Raw genomic sequence first — 17,991 nt, 5'->3', positions numbered from 1 at the left:
AGAAGTTAGGCATTAGGAGAGTGAACAGCAAACTGTGAGGCTGATATTCTAAAAATAGGAGTTCTGGATTACATGCATGAATAGTTTCCTATGGCAACTGTCAAATTAACCCAGTCATTAACAAACTGTAAGAATATGAGGTAATTACAGATTATAAATACATAATGACTATTGCTAAATAGATTCAACAATAGGGTTTTATTTCATTGGAATTTTAAGGATTAGAACTTTAAATTGTATAACTACAGACTTCACAGTTTATTGGAGAGTAAAGTATAAACATGTATGACTGCCGTACCAAATAGAAATGATAAACGCCATCAAAAGGACAACCTAACAACTGATATGTTGCCTATACTAAGAGCTTATAACTGATCATTGGGGAAGTGTTCATTAAAACGGCACTGGAGTGATATACTAGAGAGTGAACCTTTATATCAGCCTGCAGAATCAGGTGATATAGCGTTTGTGTTACCGTTTTGCTTGACACTGTCTTCTGTCAGCTCTTTTTAAGTACTTATGGGCTTAACCACTCGGCTCTCTCAGTACAAGTTATGACTGTTTAATCCCATCAACAACAGGGGTTGCTGTCAAAGTATCATTGAATTTGACAAATGACAGAGGGAGCACAAATGAGATTCAGTTGTGGCCGGGTAAAATGTTGATTCATGACTTCTAAAAAACCCTCCAGGCTAAGTTCCTCAAAGTTTACAAGACTTTTCTGCCCAGATTAATCTTCCGTACTCTGAACCAACTTTTCTTCAGGCACAGCAACACCAGGAGTCTCACTGAGGCATTACAGTTTCTCCCCTGCAGCAGTTAAGATGTGCTTTGTGCTGGCGTTATTATAGGTAGTCTGGTTTGGGGCTGCTGTCATCCGCTTTTTTCTCCAGTGTGGCCACTTTTTTTTCTGTTGGCTGATTGAGGTCTAACCAATTGAGGTTTATTGCACTCACTGAGCAGATAGCACAAGCTACTGTCTAATTTATTTTACTTCATGACAGGGTCCACAGATGATTTAATACCTCCTGCCACAGGCTCCTGATTGGGCTGTTCCTGTTAAATGGGGCAGCATATACAGTCAGCCCTTCCTTAACAGTTGATTGGTGTTTTTTAATTTATGGTCCGGGTGTCAGAGGTTTGAATCGGAGAACATTTAACATTTCTGGTGCTGTGTGTGTGCAAGAAAAGACAAAAGCCACTTCTTCAGATCCTGACCTCAATCCTGATCTCATGTATATATATATATATATATATATATATATATATATACATATAATATATATATACATTTAATATATATATTTACATATGTATATATATATCTATTATATGTATATATATATATATATATATATATATATATATATATATATATATGTATGTATGTACATATGTATGTATGTATGTATGTATATATATATATATATATATATATATATATATATATATATAGATATAGATATATATACATATATATACATATAATAGATATACATATATATACATATGTGTATATATATATATTTATGTTATATATATATATCCAACAAATATAACGTTAGTGTTGGAAACGTTGGTTGGATGCATAGACTTTGAGTGACACTTGGCTCAGACTGTGAATGTGCCTCTACGGCTGCCGTACTTGTGTCTGAACATACAGTAGCCGTGCTAACCACTAGCTTAGCTCGGTCAAACAATGGCTGAATATTCTCACGTGAAATCAACCAAACTGGTTTTGAAAGGTCTTAACAAAGGGTAAGTGTCTATTTTACTTGACGCTGGCTCCACGTATCTCTAAGGTTACCATCTTCAGTTTTATTTTCGACTAGCTTACGGATGTGTTGTCGATGCTAAAGGTAGCTAAAGCCACAACGTTGGTGTTAGCTTCGTGCAACTTCAGTTAAACTGTTTTTCTATAAAGAACGTTCTTAAACGTTTAACTATCAGCGTATTGACAACGGCTGTTAGCAAACACATTACCGCCTTCTTTAACTAGTTTGCCAAACATCACTAGGTTAAGTTAATTAGCTAATTTGTCCGAAAGTAGTTAGTTTAAAGCAGAATCGTGAGTCCTCAGGTTAAGTAACTTAACTAACGTTAACTGAGGTGAACATACTTGAATACTACTTACAATATGCCTGAAAGGATGGAGATGCCTGAGCAACAGAAACAACAGCCGACATACTAGTCCATTTGTAATCACGGTGACTAGAGAAAACAAACATAAACTTGGCAAATAAAAATAGATGATGACCCACAGCATGGGATCAACCCTGAACCTAAAACCCTGACAAGGAACATGAGAACACTGTCCTCAAAATGTAATTAATATGGTATCACTAAGTATAGGATTCAGCTAATGGATACTTTTGATTTTAAGTAGATGTAGAAAACAACATAGCAGACTATTGAAGCATAAGTCCGAGAAACTGTTGAGAGGAAAACCCAGTCTCTAGATTACAGAAGGCTTCATCATGGTAAAATTGAAAAGAATAATAATAATATGGGAGTACTTTGACCCTTTCTTCAGCACTCAGTGACTACAAATAGGATAGTCAGGGTGAGAGAATACAACCAAGCAAACAGAAAAACTGAAAACTCACCTGAAATCTTTTGTTCATTTCGAGGCATTTCTGTGTTTCATATTTACAGGTTATAATTAACAAAGAAATAAAGTTAGGCTTCATTCACTTTATTGGTGGGTGGTATTTTTTATTATACTGTCTACAAATGTTGTGTCGAATTCATGTTGCAGCACAACACAATGTATTTAAGGAGTTACTTCACTCTCTTTGAACACCGTTTAGCTGGCCTCCAGTAATTGAACCTCTCACCTTGCCACAGTGATGTACAGGTGTACTCCAGGACCCTGTGGCATCACCGTTGGATGTGGTCAGAGGTGAAACTCGTGGAATAAGACATGGCAGTGGAAAAGCTGCTTTTCTGCCTGGTGTTAAGTTACACTTTAAATTCAGCCAGGTTGGATACTTTGTGAAGGTCCTGCAGCTCATGTCCTAGAACCATACATCTTATTTTTTAAGTAACGGTGACTCAGGGATTTGTTATTGACTTTTAAGAGTCTTTGTGCATTTTGAAAATGTATTCACTTTTAACAAATTAATATGCCCGCCCGACCAGTTTAATATAATGGTAGGCTTGCAAGGCCTACCTGTGTAATTGAACAAGCTAAATACTAATAAAGACATATGTTATTATGTTTGTTCACAGGAAAAAGAGGAAGCATAAAGATAAGAAGAAGAAAGCAGGAGATGATGAAGAAAAAGCTGATGTTATTGGTATGTTTATGTACTGTATTTCTGAATTGTAGAAACAAACACCAAAGACCTTTTTGATATTCTGTTTATCTTTTCCATTTGTTTTTCCTACTATGATTTTTTTGATTAAAGTAAGTACTAAAAGTGTACTCTGATTGGATACTGCACCTTAAGGTTGCTAAGTATTTCAAGCACACAGCAGTGCAATGGATTGTTACACCTTGTGACATGGGTATTTCTGCTCTCCAGGTGGTTGGTGGTCTGTCAGCAACTTTGGGGACATCTCTGGAAGTGTTGCCATAGAGATGCAGAACAACGCTTACATCCATGCCGTGGATAATGGCTTATTCACACTCGGTGCACCACACAAAGGTAAGAAGACGCAGTGGAAAGACTTCAGAAGTTGTCATTTCAAGAGTCCGGCCATTTGCACGGCTCTCAGGGATTTTACTCAATTTGATCACTTCTTTGAAGCACAGTTAAACATTTAAATATTGATGGGGTATACTTGAGATACCTGTACTCTCTAATTTATTTTCAACTATAAAACATGTATTTATGTGCGTGAAAGATCCCTTTGTACTAATATTTCTATTCAAGATAAAACATTTTGTTGAGGTATGTTTGGGTGGCATTTTCTGCTGTTGCTGGCTGTAAAGATGGCAACAATTTATAAAAGTCAATCAAAAGGGAGAGACTCATTGAAAGTAGTCCACAGGGAATTTTAATACCATCATATTACCTATGCCTGCCTGTGGGAAATGATCAGAGGCATTTCTCACTATTTTTTGACATAACAAAAAATAGACAAAACAAAGACAGAAAATAGCTGACAGATTGATTAATAATGAAAATTTAAGAAATCCATCTGAAGGAACTAGAGATGCCCCGATATTGTTTTTTTGCAGCTGATTAAATTACCATCCATTGATGAGTCATATTTACCAATACCCACCAGATACCAATCGTTTATTTTATTTTAGGAGCTGGTATTCAAGGCTCCAGACTAATGTTTTTCACCACTGCCTTAAAAAATGATTTCAACAATCCCAAAGTCAGTGTAAACGGTCAACACATGTTAAATGTTCTCCTTTTACTTTGTTGATGTCTTCTATAGTGGTTATTTGTATGAAACACACAATTAAAATATTAAGGAAATACATTTCATTTAAACACATGCTCTGCTTAAAAAGATCTGTGGCAGTATTGGTTTTGATCTAGAGTGAGGACATTAAACAGGTCATAATTCTAATATCCATTTTATATTGTTCTGAAAGCATCTCCTTAAACAACTGTATTTATTCAAGTTTCTTGCCAACATCTACATTTTACAATTATATGTTTTCTTTTCACAATAATATTCAAACACATGCAAACATTATAATTTACCTTTGCCCAATACTAATTTTCATAGAATAGAGCTTGAATGCATCATAATTAAACCCATTGCAACCCCCATTAGCATTAGCTATTAGCTACGTCAAAGAACTTACACATTTACACAAGATCCGTATCACCCAGCCTCACCCAGGATGATGAATCTACTGTATATATGTAACACAGAAGAAATGGGTGGGACTCTACCTGGGAGGAATGGCAAAGCAGGATTACAATGTAAAAATAGCACCATGTGGAATGTAAGCCGGGAAGCATTTCATTTTGTCTGCAATTGAGATGAAGATGCAAATTCGACATCTGCTTGGCTTAGACCACAGTTGTACTAACTTGAAGAACTTAAAAAACTCATTTTGGAGGTCACGTTTACTGTCGGCTCCGGGCGTTGTGGGGATGACGGGGCTTTTGCCTTCAGACCACAAAGCAGTAGCCTAAGTATTTAAGTAGTAAATCCATACACCAGACTCAATAAGGCTGAACCGGGTTGAGTTAAGGGTAAGGACAGCGCTAACTCTAGGTTTTCACTCACTTCTGCCGAAGGGCTCTTCTGAGGGAGTTTTGCTCATCCGAACAGTCTGCTCGGAAAGAGAGACACGACTAACAATAAAGTCAGCCCACGTTTTTTGTGAGAACCAGTGGAAATGGCGGGTAGATTGAAACATCCCAAATCCCTTAGTGGTTCCTCATCCTCTGCATGCACATAAGCTCATTTCTCGGAGATGAAAGTGGATGTGAGCTTGCGGTATAGAAAAAGACCTGAGAGATTTCCCCCTCTTTACTGGATTCTCTGCAGAGTGTCTGGATGATGCAGCGTTTTAGAAGACTGCCAAAAAAAAGTGTTCACGTTCACCCTCGGGGTCAGAGGAAACATACCGATGTTCTCCAAGCCAACTCTGAGGGTCACCATCTGACATATTTCAAAGATAATCAGCCTTTTGAAGAAGCAGCTTGTGTCACATCTAACCTCTACGATATTAATGCGTTCCTCGGTAATGTCTCGCAGGCTCCGCTCTCCCTCGACCTGATGCCTGTATGATGCACTAGGAATTGTGGGTAACTTTGTTTTATTGCAAAAGTCAGGAAGTGACCGCAGGCAGGTCACTTAATGAAATCACGGGGAACCCAGAACACCTCGAGTGTAGAATAAAGAATTTAAATGCAGCACAACAGTTCCCTTTCGTGTCTCATTTCAAACATCTCCGTGCTGCTGAAATGGATCCAGATGAACACAGCGCTGTGTAGCCAGAGGGTTTGCATTATTAATTACCAGGAGCGCATTACTTAAACATGACGCCGGTCTCAAAGTATACCTGCCATGAAAAAAAGAATTATGCACATTTTAATAATGGAACATAATTGTGACACCGTAATTCATTGAACACTAAATTATTGTTTTTGTGTGGCGCAAGCTTTTTCTGTCTAAATCTAAAAAAGATCGATGCCCGAAATGTAGTTACAGGTCAGACATCTTGCTTCACAGAGTATGTTACCTGCTGCAGGTCGAAAGAAGCCCCATTATTAACAAATCTGAAAAATCTAAACTTAGAGCTGTTTTAAAAAAGCAATACTAAGAACCGTACAATCTTTAAAGGTTCAATGTTTTTTATTTGTTTCAGATGATGAAGGACCCGACCCCCCAGAACAGTTTACTGCCGTCAAGCTCTCGGACACAAGGTGATTAAACAGACAAACTGCTGATGGAATTTGAATCCACAGATAATCCTTCGCCAACAGATTTAGCACCCCGCTTCTGCAGAGATTTCTTTTTTTTTTTTTTAATGGTGTCTAAATGTACAAGAGTAATTTATCCTGTCTGTGTGGAGGTGGGGCTTTTTTATGGAGCCATTTCTTTAGTTCATCTTAGATTAACTCTTAACTAATATCATTAAGCCGTGCCTGTCATGAAGACAAAATACTTTGCAGCGCGGTGGGGAAAAAACTAATTGGTTTTCTAAATGAACATCAGATTAGCCTGTTTGGTCTTTTTGGGGGATCAAAAAGGCCCAAATCAGTCTGTCGCCGTAGAATGAAATGTGGTCCTTTTTGCTGTTGCAGGATAGCCTTGAAGTCTGGGTATGGCAAGTACCTGGGTATCAACTCTGACGGCTTGGTAGTCGGCCGCTCTGATGCCATTGGCTCCAGGGAACAATGGGAAACGGTCTTCGAGAACGTGAGTCTTTGGTTCCATTACGTGTCTCTAGAGGTCAAAAAGTATATAGATCGAAATGTTGATGTATTCTCTCAACTTGGAAACTTCAGTTAAACAACAACAACATGTCATTGGGGCACAGTGTGTGGCCATCTTGCCTTCAATACAAGTAGGGCTGAAACAATTAATTGATAAGTTGATTAACAGAACAGTAATTACATTAACTACCATTTTCATTTTTCAAGCAAAAATGCCAACATTTTGCTGGGTCCAGCTTCTGTTGTGTTTATTTAATGCATTTGTTGATCATATATGATAATAAACTAAATAATTGGTCGAATACAATAAAAAATAAAAAAACACATTTTATGATGTTAACTTGGGTTTTTGAAAATAGAGATGGGCATTGAGAAAATAACTTGCAGATTGATCGATGATGAAAATAGGTATGAATTGTGGAAGACAAAATAAATATTATGCTAGAATACATATTGTAATAGTTTTTTTCTATATGATGCCCATATGAACACCAATTAGTATTCTAGGCAGTAGTGGCGCGCCATGTAAAGGGACATGTACGGTCCTCTGCCTTTCACAGCTCTCCGCATGGCTGATTAGAGTTAAGCCCGTGAGGGAGAGAGCACTTAGCTGTAGAAACTGTAAAAACAAGTCATTCATTATGCAGAATGCGTCTGCCTTATCACTGCAGCGCACTTCTCGCCTCGGCGCTTTGTTAAACCTATAAACAACCTGCCCGGCGCAACCTTGAGACACTTTTTACGTCAAATATCAGGCAACCTTTCATGTCGGTCGCAACGAAGCAATCCTGCTGCAAATCTATCTAATCAACTGCCTCCTCCTCCTCCTCCTCCTCTGTTTTCCTCCTGTTTTGCATCAGGGCAAAATGGCTCTCATGGCGGCAAATAGTTGTTTCATCTCCTACAGTGACAATGGGGACATCGTGGCCAAGAGCAAGACAGCAGGAGATGACGAGATGCTGAAGGTGAGATGTATAAATGTGGTTCCTCCACAAGGTCGCATGTTAATCCTTTCACTTTCAGCATGCAATCTCTGTGGGGTCCTGACTGTTGAGATGGAAGGGGAAAATGTTTGTGACCTCACTTCAGGGGGGGGTTCAAGGTATTGATGTTTAATGCAAAGCTTCTCCTCCCTTTTCTGTTTTTTTTTTTTATTTCTGCAGATCAGATCGAGTGCGGAACAAGAGGTCAAGCGTAAAGATGACATCGTAGAAGAAGACAGGGGCAACGTGAAGTCTTGCGAGGTCAATTATGTGTACGTAACTTCCCTTTTATGTGTACACGAGCATCCCGATCGATTACAAATGAGCGTCTCTCTGCATATAACGTTCTATTTTACTGTCTACCCTCCTCTGCCCGGTTCAGTTGCCCCTTTCGTGCTGCATTTAATGTAAAATTTACGAGCCAATCAGAAGTTCCTTCACCCAAGTGCTTTCAAGTTACGGCAGCGTGGAGGAGGCGGCTGCTGTTTTAAGTTTGTTTACATAGCAGGTTAAATACAAAGTGGCCAGAAAAATCATACGCCCTCTAAATAAACCTGCAATAAATACTATATTTATAAAAAAAATTGTAGAAACACAACACACCCATCTGGGTAAAAGTCAGATCTGGGGGTTGTGGATTGATTTTTATTTATTTTACATATTTCTGCTTCACAAATAAGTTTATTTCTTCAAACTTTTCTCTAAACTTTGCTTTTATTTGAACCTCTTCAGACCTCTAAAAAAAAAAAAGAATCAATGCAGTCTGTCATGGCTGAATATCTATGGTGGTCACAAGCAAAATAATCACCTCCTCTCTGGCAGAGTGCCAAAAAAACAATTGTTACTGTCATCTGCATTAAAATTCTACCAGAGCATTTTCCTACAATGAGACACTTGTTTACACCGTATAGAGTCGTCACAGACAGTGTTGAATACATACAGATAAACAAAACAATAGCAGCAATCACACATAATAATAATAAAAAAAAGAAATATCTAAATAAAGTTATACATGACTAGTTTTGAACAGTTGATAATAATTGGTTGATTTTAAAATGCCTCACAAAAAAATTATTCTGCATTTACATGATCTTTTGGAATGCTGTGTCCGTGCATATACAACGTTACTTTTAGTTAACAGCTTGAAAAAAAACATATTAATGAATGCATCTTCAGTTTAAACTGTATCTCTTGGCTTTTCTTGGAAGTGGCCCCAGAAAGTGACTTTTATTAAGTGGTATTTGTCTTTTTAAACTGTTGTACTTATACTTGTATTTCATATCAGCTAGATGCGTTGTCGTTTAAGTAGTTTAGCTTTCAGCCTCCTCCGAAATGAGTGCTCAAGCGCTATATTTTGATTGAGGGGAATTTAGGGTGATTTCCTTCCCATTATCTTCACATTGTGTCGGTCTGCGCCGACAAGAGTTTGACAACTAAATCACTGGATGTGGCCCTTTTTGAGCTACCGCCTCATCAGTCCGGCGCCTTTTTAAAGATGCAATTGATGGTCTGCGCTTAGACCGGGAAGAGAAAGCGAGCAGCACCACATATCAGCTTCCGACACTGCGAGTGTTTTATCCACGGGCCCGTCTGCAGCTTATTAAGTTCAAGGCAATATGTCTGAAACTGGTTTTTTTCTTCTTTTGCTTGACATGCTTTGGCTGGTGTTCCAGCTCTATTATTTGTTTTAGATGAATGCTGGGGAAATGGACTCATCTTGTTGACATGTTGATAATGGCTGCCCTTGAGCCTGTGTCTTGATGTAGTGTTTAGCGTCTAAAATGCCTTTCAGGATGGAGTGCAGCTTGGGAATCATAAAACACAGGCAGAGCAAAGAGAGACTAAACATCAAAGAAGTTTCTGACTGGATGCCAGGGTTGTTTATCACAGTTGTTTGGTTGCTGTTTGAGCATATTGGTAAGATCGCCTACTTTAGAATAACCATTTGTTTTATATTTCATTATTTTAAGATGTCATGCACATTTGAAAGGGAGGATAAAAGTCCCACAATGCACCTCGCTTCATTGCTGGCGGAGCTTTTTTTTTATATGCGCCGAGTGCTGCAGGGAGGACGTATTTGAAATTGGCGTCCCACTGGTGCCCTCGACCAAACCACAATTTAGTTTATTATACCTGCATGTTTTGTTCAGCAAAAATAATCAAAATAAATGCACTTTTTTTGAAGCGTGAATGCAATTGCAGAAGTAAAAAGCTAAAGTTAGGCTCTAAACAAACAGCAGTTCTTCAAAAGGCAGACTAATGTTTGCCACTATGACACGTAGTCCGCTCATTTAGCCTCTTCTTAGCAACTAAATGCTTAAAAATTTACGAGTAGGATTTTTTTTTTAGGCATCTAACCAAAAGATAAACACATTCCAAAAAAAAACAATTAATTTTTCCTAATTAATTGGGTTTTTTTTCTGGGTTTTCATTTTGGGGTTTTACGTCTCATTCATGCAGAACTCTAAAGATTCAAGCCAACGGTTTGATGATAAGAAGGATGTTACATTATAGTACATTACGTGTTGGTCTGCGGCAGCTTGTTAGCGCAGACATTCATCTTGTTGCTATTTAGATGCTACGGTCACCATTTAGATATTCTGCTTCAGTTCATACTTGGGCTCATTGTTTTGAATTCTTCTCAGAGAGTTGGCTTCTTAGAGCCTCGGTGCCAGTTCTCCAAAGAGAATAAAATGTGAAATGGATGAGTTGTTATGTTTGGGTGCGTATGGATGCTGTGTCGTTCGCCTCCGCACATCCTTTTGTAATATAGTCTTATCATGTTTGCTGTGTGAATTACAGGAAGAAGTTTCAGAGTTTTCAAGATCGGCGGCTCCGTGTTAATGAGGGAGACTCCTCCACGCTGAAGAGGGCCAGAACAGACGGGAAGTTTCATGAAACTTTGCTCGACAGGTAATAATAATATAAAATGAGCTCATTCCATATTTATTCTCAAACCCCTAATGTACTTCTTTTGTCTCGTCACTCTTCCTTAATTGTCCCTTTGTGTATAAACGTTGTACTCTTGTAAAATTGTACTCGCAGCATTCAATTTTGTTTAACATTTAAATCAAAGTACTCACACAGTGAGTTTGTGGAGACCGAGACAAAAATGTTCCATAAAGTGTAACAATAGGACGAGCCTCCGTTCATCTTCTGTGTTTTGATTTGCAGCTTTAGACGTGAAAGCTCACAGGCAGGTAACTCCTGCTGCTGTCATTATAGCAGATTAAGAAATCTATTTACATCATCAACATAACAGTAATAACAAGTAGCAGATGTGAGAATTCATGCACGTTAATATTTTTCACAAAGTAAAGTGTGTGAACAGAAGCACTAAATAAACAAAGCGGCACGCAAGGTATTTTACTGTTTAAAAAAACAGTAAAATACATTTCTATAAAAAAGAAATGTATCACAGTTTCTTTGTAATGGATCTTAAATTCAAAGTAATTTAATAATTAATAACAGAATATAGATTGATTCCGCTGACATGATTTTGCACTGAGTGAAATATGTTTAATTCTTTCATTACAGGAGAAGCAAAATGAAAGCAGACCGGTACTGCAAGTGAAGACTCAACTTTGTCGGTCACTGCGATGTGTTTTGTAAATATCTTTGATCAAGATTTGGCCATTTGATCTGACATTTAATGTACCCTTTGTTTTTTAGTTTTCTTTTTAATATCTTTGAATAAAATGACACAGTCAAATCAGTTTTTTTTGGTCTCTGTGTATTTTTAGCCAGTTGAATGAATCTAAATGGTGACATTTATAGAATTCAGTTGAATAATACATTTAGTTTCCTGTGTCTCACAGAAGAGGTACACTGGGCTTATCTGAGTAAAAACATTGATACACTGATATAAAATATACATATAAAAAGTAAAAGGACATCATTATTATCATCCAAACAACTTAAAAGATCAAAAGTTAAAGTACTCAATATGTAGACTGATGCTCCTGTGATTGATTCATCACATATTACTTTATTAGATTGTTAACGATGTATATATATATACTCTTTGCTGGGGTTGTCTTGTGGTTAATCAAACCATGTGAGATGCTGAATGGGGATATAATTAAAGGAACTAAACCAGTAATTCTCAAAGTCGTTTCTGAAGCACTCTGTCAGGGGGCCCACAAAATAATTTGCTGTGAATCCTAAAATTGTGCTGTATCATTCAATTCAGTTTATTTTGTATAGTCCAGCATTACAAATTACAAATTATCCTCAGAGGGCTTTACAATCTGTACACATACAACATCCCTGTCCCAGGACCTCACATCGAATCAGGAAAAACTCCCCCAAAAAAACTTTCACGTGGAGAAAAGGGAAGAAACCTTCAGGAGAGCAACAGAGGAGGATTTCCATGTATGCCTCTTTATATAACCACACTGATTTCACACAATGATTTATTGGATTAGATTAGTTCAATTTGTCCTTCCTTTCTTTATATATCATATTATTATTTTCCCCACATACCATTGCAGTTGGTCTATTTTCTAATTATTCATGTTTTAAAATATTTTTTTATTTAACAATTGCAGATGTATAGTTTCATAAATTGTCAATAAGAAATTTAAATACATTTCAACTAACATACCAAGGGGCAACTGCAGAGAGTAAAAAAACAGAAAAGGGGACAGCTGTTGGTCATGTTATTTTTAATTTTCACTTCCGCATGGGAACAACCATTAGTGGTTTCTTTCGAGGGGTGTTTTGTATCACTTCCTTATTATTTGTGTCGGAGGTTCTTGTTTTTATAACAAATTAAAGAAACTACATTTTTTTAAATATTATTTTTCTTCTAAAACACGTATAAATAATCAATGTTGTCTCTTTTTATTTGTACAAAGTAATTTTATGTCGCTAAACGACTTCCGGTTTCCCTTCTTTCTTTCCCCCTTCTTAAATCAGGCAGGTTACTGTCACGCGGTAAACAGCAGCAGCTTCTCGGACGAGCAACAGTTTGACTGAAATCCTCCCAAAATGGGTCTCCGTTATTTAATAATCGCAGTGGCTTTATTTTCTGTTACGTCGACACAGTTTATTCCACCGGTAAGAGACTTCGTTGTGCTGTTGTAACGTGTTCATTTTGAAAAGACCTCTCACCACGTTGAGCTGTATTGATATTGTTTCCTCTGAAGTCACACACACACACACACACACACACACACACACATTTCATGTTCATTTATTTGCAGTATACAGAAGACTGTCGGGCAGACATGTATCCACCAAAGGGCCCCACGTAAGTGACACCAGTCAGTAAACGTTCATTTCATCCCTGTTTAACTAGTGTTTTGTAACACCTCAGAACTGAACTCTGTTGCCTTCACTTGCTCCTCGTAAATCTGTACATCCAAATAACAAGTTGCGGTTAGTAAATCCTGCGTCTGTTTGGACATTTAAAAGAACGTGCGTGTGCGACCAAAAGCTCTTGAGTTATATGTGGAAGTATAGGATCTGGTGGGTTTTTTTTGGAGTTTGAACCCTAACAGGGAATAAAGACATAATATGTTGTCCTCTGCTGCACCAGAGTTTTTTACGACCTCTCTCTCTGTCTCTTGAAAGTCCCCAAAATTGATGAAAGTGCATTACATTGGAGTAATTGGATTAAACTGGGATTTAATTGGCCTCCACGGCCTCAACGGACGCATTATTGTGCAACTCCAGTGGCATTAAATCAGAAGTTAAGTTTTTGACTAGGATGTTATCATTTGCATAGTTGTGCTTCAGTGGCTTTTTAAAATCGTGTCCTTCCTCATCAGGTTCAGAGGATCTGTCAGTTGGTACACGGTGGACCTGGACTCGCCGCCCAGCAAGAGATGGACGGCTCTCATTACTGACAAGAAGACGGCTGTAAGAAAAAAAGAAGTACTTTAAACTAGTCTCTCAGAATTTTTTTTTTTTTTTTTTACTGATTATCCTTTTTTCTTTTGAAGCTGGTCAACGTGATCCAGGCCATCAGAGACTTGGCCAACGCTTTTGTTCCCAGCGGAAAGCTGATTGAGCTCGTTGACGTTACACTGGTGAGATGTTGCTCTCTCTCTCTCTCGCTCTCTCTTGCTCTCTGAACTATGTTTTCCTTTAGCATGCCACGTTTGTGTTCTGCAGCCGTTGATGGTGGATTCACTCCCAGACCCTTTTGGGGAAGAAATCAGAGGAATTGCGGCCGTTTCAGAGATTCCTCTTGGTAAGGAAAAAAAAGAATCACATTTTCGTAAATTGGTTTTAAAATTGTTCCGTTGACCTCTTGACTTATTATTTCATTTAAATTGTCTATCTTCATTTTTATAATCTAGGCGAAGTCGTCCTGTTCAACATCTTCTATGAGGTGTTCACCGTGTGCACGTCGGTTGTTGCAGAAGACGATAAGGGTCGGGGTCATTGTCCAGAATCAGATTGATTTACTGACTTTAAAACAATGCTACAGCAATACTGACATGCGTTTGGGCTTCACACTCTTACAGGTAACCTACTCCATGGTAGAAATCTGGATTTTGGTCTATTTATGGGGTAAGAAATCCCCCCCCCCAAAAAAAAATCACAATATTTAAGATTCAGATTCGGCTTAATAAAATCTCATAAACCCCACTTCTTTCCTTCTTCACAGCTGGGATATAAAAAACAAGTCTTGGATCATTAGTGAGAAGCTGAAGCCTCTGGTGGTAAACCTTGACTTCAAGAGAAATAACCAGACGATCTTTAAGTCCACAAACTTTGCTGGATATGTCGGCTTGCTGACTGGCATCAAGCCTGTAAGTCAACTCGGCATTAAACGTTATTAAAAATCCATACCAGCTGTTGAGTTGTTTATGCTTCTTGACGTTTTCCCTCTTTCTCCGCAGCACATGTTCTCTCTGACTATGAATGAGCGCTTCAGCCTCGATGGCGGATACATCGGTGAGTGAATGAATGTTCATATCGCCGTTGGACACGAGGTCTCGTTTTGTGATGACTCGCCGTTTTAAATGTGTTCACATGCAGGAATCCTGGAGTGGATCTTGGGGAAGAGAGATGGGATGTGGATGAGCTTCCTCACTCGCTCCGTTCTAGAAAATGCAAACAGGTATTCGTTCCTCTTTTTGCATATTTAGCGGGACGTCGTGGAGTTTTGGGGCCGCTGGTGTTGCTGAAGAGTCTAAAGAGCAGTTCTCCGTTTAGTTTGTATCTTGTGGTCGAGCTCAGCGCATGCAGAGGGTTGATGCATATGTGTGTGATGGCATTAATGTGCTGTAAATATGTTGCGGCACACCGGTATATGAGAAAGAAAATAAGGCCATAAGCCGATTTCACAAGACTTTATTTATTTTTTTGACATTCAACATTCAAAGATGTTGATGATGCAATTTGCCGACTTATGTGAAATAATCCAAGCTCCACAGGGTACCTTTTTTATTTATTTATTTTTTAGTTTCTTTTTTAGCGTCCAAAAAATATAATGCCGTCATCCGTTTCATGTTTATTTGTATTGTACAGTTTAACGGCAAGGCAATTTATATGCATAACATAAGAAATAAAACAATATGGGGATACTATAAAATATGTGCAGTATTTATGAAAAGGTTTTAAGACTAGAATAAAAATGTAAGATTAAAAAAAATGCTATATTTCAAAGAAACTGATCAATCGGGTGAATAAAAACTACAGTGTACTTACAATTCAAAATATATATGAATGCATTGTCCACAATTTAGTGGTAAAAGGCAGTGTGGAAACAGAAGTGTAAAGCTATGATTTTTTTTTTTAAACAAAGCAGACTTGATGTTTTCATGCATTCAGATTCATGGTTCATAAAAACTGAATGCTGCCAAGCGACCTCGCTGTACCAACAATGAGTCTTATCCCGCTCTCGCCAGCTACGAGGAAGCCAAAACTCTCCTGGCTCAGACCAAGCTGCTGGCTCCAGCTTACTTCATCCTGGGAGGAAACCAGACCGGCCAGGGCTGCATCGTCACCAGGTCCAGACTGCTCAGTATCGACATCTTGGAGTGAGTAGCGGCGCTTAATCTGCACTTCTATAGCCTTTTAGATGAGATTAGGCTTCATTGTCTCCTTTGGGAGCAGCAGCAGCAAACAGTTCTCCACATACACGCAATCTATTTGTATACATATACAACATTTAGACTTCAATAACGTGTGTGTGTATATAATAAACAATATATATATATATATATATATATATATATATATATATATATATATATATATATATATATATATATATATAATAAAAGCTCAAACATTAAATGTCAACAATACAGTGTTTGCATTCCTGGATGTTTTATCGTCCGTGGTTTAGTTTTTTTTTTTTACATGTTTAATCATCATCATCATGTGTGATTTGATTGAAAATAACAACGCGTATATCAGTCCTGAGCCAATCGAAACACTTTAACCTACACATGACTCAGCGTTTTAATGTGCAACATCACTTCCTGAACGAGGAACTGGTGACGGCTTTGGTTTCAGGTCACCTGATTGAACTGTTTGCTTTGTGTTGCAGCACGTCACATGTTTAAAATGTATAAATAAAAATGATTCATGCGTTTCAGGATTGACCTGAAGATGGGCCGGTGGTACGTCCTGGAGACGAACTACGATCACTGGAAGGAGCCGTTGTTCCTGGACGATCGCAGAACTCCCGCCATGACGTGCATGAACCGGACCACGCAGACGGTGAGCACTGAGGGCGGATGTGGAAGAAGTGTTCATATATTTTACTGTTTAAAAAGTAAAGGCAAGAATGCCACAATGTAAAAAGTAAAAGTCATGCATTCACAATTTTACTCAATAAAAAAAAAAAAAAGTGTTTGTATCAACATATACTTCAAGTACCGAAAGTAAAAGCACTTATTATGCAGAACGGGCATTTCAGAACAATAAATATGTTTTTGGATAATGATTATTGATGCATTAATATATAAGCACCACTAATGTTGTAGCTGTAAATAGTCGCTAATTTGATCTACTTTACTGCCGGGCACCTTGAAACTATATTAAGCCATTTGATAGTTAATTTATTGATCTGAATATGTAAAAAGTAACTACTAGCTACAGCTGTATAATAAATGTAGTGACACTTTAGTTTTTTCCCTCTGTGTATTAGAGTAGAGGTGCAAAGTGGCTTAACGTACCCAAGTAAAGTACAAGTACCTACAAAGGTTACTTAAGTAATTGTACTCGGGTTCATTCCGCTATTGACTGACTCACTTCTTGGACACATTTCTGTCTCTGACTTTTTGAACTCCATCTGAAAACGTTCAAATCCTCTCGTCAATCATGTGATAAACGGGAATGCAACTCGTCACAAATTGACCTCGATTTGGAGTGACGAGACACCTTTTTTGATCCGTCCTTTTTTTTCTTTGTAGAACATCTCACTGAAGACCATGTACGACGTCCTTTCAACCAAACCCGTGCTCAACAAGGTGAGCCTTCTAATGTCCGCGTGTATTTATGAATTAAAGGTGTGATATTTGTTCAGTGTAACTAACCGTTTCTCGCTGTGCTTTTTCACAGTTGACTACGTACACCACACTGATGCAGGTGTCTGAGGGGAAACTGGAGTCGTATATCCGCGACTGCCCAAACCCCTGCATGCCCTGGTAGCGGCCTAGCTTCTGATCCCCGATCAGTTTGTAAAGGCCTACTTGCGTGGAGAAGACTGACGCTGAAGTGAGGTTGTTGTTAACTGTTTGCACAGCGACCAAATCACCTGAACCTGAAGTTTGTCCTGACTGAGTTTTTCAGACGAATCGAGAGTACTTTGAGAATAATAATTCATACTTGTTTCTGTCATGAGGGAAACTGACACAAAAGTGAATCAAACTTGTAAATTCCTTATTTATGTGTGTCATTGAGTCCAGCAGTGGATCTCTACGTGGGCTAAGGGAGATGTAATGTATTGAAATACTGCTAATTATTGTTCCATGTATGTTTTTTTTTTTTTTTTTTTTAAATCTTCACACTCACCATGTTGTGCCTCCAGTGGCCCTGCTTTAATTTCATTTGTGTTTTATCCGGGTCAAGAACGTTCTCATGACCACTTAACGCACTGGTACTGATGAATCTGCCTCGTGGCGGACCACTTTTTTGATTTTAAAGATGTTTAATAAAATTATTCACAAATTAAAAGGTTC

At 38.1% G+C, this 17,991-nt stretch overlaps 2 protein-coding genes across 2 annotated transcripts; both read left to right on the top strand.

Moving 5' to 3' along the window:
• The first annotated feature begins 1,623 nt into the window (after window positions 1-1,623).
• frg1 (FSHD region gene 1) lies at window positions 1,624-11,559 on the top strand. The gene is made up of 9 exons (XM_034542877.1): window positions 1,624-1,758; window positions 3,232-3,299; window positions 3,528-3,650; window positions 6,290-6,347; window positions 6,729-6,843; window positions 7,721-7,825; window positions 8,024-8,115; window positions 10,646-10,756; window positions 11,381-11,559. Exons 1-9 carry the CDS (start codon window positions 1,700-1,702, stop codon window positions 11,415-11,417), a joined length of 768 nt encoding a protein of 255 aa, XP_034398768.1. The 5' UTR covers window positions 1,624-1,699; the 3' UTR covers window positions 11,418-11,559.
• A 1,197-nt stretch (window positions 11,560-12,756) lies between these two features.
• asah1b (N-acylsphingosine amidohydrolase (acid ceramidase) 1b) lies at window positions 12,757-17,986 on the top strand. The gene is made up of 14 exons (XM_034544035.1): window positions 12,757-12,904; window positions 13,051-13,097; window positions 13,618-13,708; window positions 13,792-13,878; window positions 13,964-14,042; window positions 14,152-14,226; window positions 14,320-14,365; window positions 14,463-14,607; window positions 14,698-14,752; window positions 14,837-14,918; window positions 15,709-15,840; window positions 16,405-16,528; window positions 17,224-17,280; window positions 17,372-17,986. The coding sequence occupies exons 1-14, from the start codon at window positions 12,836-12,838 to the stop codon at window positions 17,459-17,461; spliced, it is 1,179 nt and encodes a 392-aa protein (XP_034399926.1). The 5' UTR covers window positions 12,757-12,835; the 3' UTR covers window positions 17,462-17,986.
• Window positions 17,987-17,991: the final 5 nt, after the last annotated feature.

This window comes from Cyclopterus lumpus, chromosome 1 (genome assembly GCF_009769545.1).
Source record: "Cyclopterus lumpus isolate fCycLum1 chromosome 1, fCycLum1.pri, whole genome shotgun sequence".
Taxonomy (NCBI): domain Eukaryota; kingdom Metazoa; phylum Chordata; class Actinopteri; order Perciformes; family Cyclopteridae; genus Cyclopterus; species Cyclopterus lumpus.
This window is presented reverse-complemented; position numbering and strand designations above follow the sequence as displayed.

Coding starts and splice junctions, on each gene's coding strand:
- frg1 (XM_034542877.1), top strand. CDS start 1,700: ATGGCTGAATATTCTCACGTGAAATCAACCAAACTGGTTTTGAAAGGT. Junction 3,300..3,527: donor AGAAAAAGCTGATGTTATTG/GTATGTTTATGT, acceptor TCTGCTCTCCAG/GTGGTTGGTGGTCTGTCAGC. Junction 8,116..10,645: donor TCTTGCGAGGTCAATTATGT/GTACGTAACTTC, acceptor TGTGAATTACAG/GAAGAAGTTTCAGAGTTTTC.
- asah1b (XM_034544035.1), top strand. CDS start 12,836: ATGGGTCTCCGTTATTTAATAATCGCAGTGGCTTTATTTTCTGTTACG. Junction 14,608..14,697: donor TGCTGACTGGCATCAAGCCT/GTAAGTCAACTC, acceptor CTTTCTCCGCAG/CACATGTTCTCTCTGACTAT. Junction 14,919..15,708: donor GTTCTAGAAAATGCAAACAG/GTATTCGTTCCT, acceptor CGCTCTCGCCAG/CTACGAGGAAGCCAAAACTC.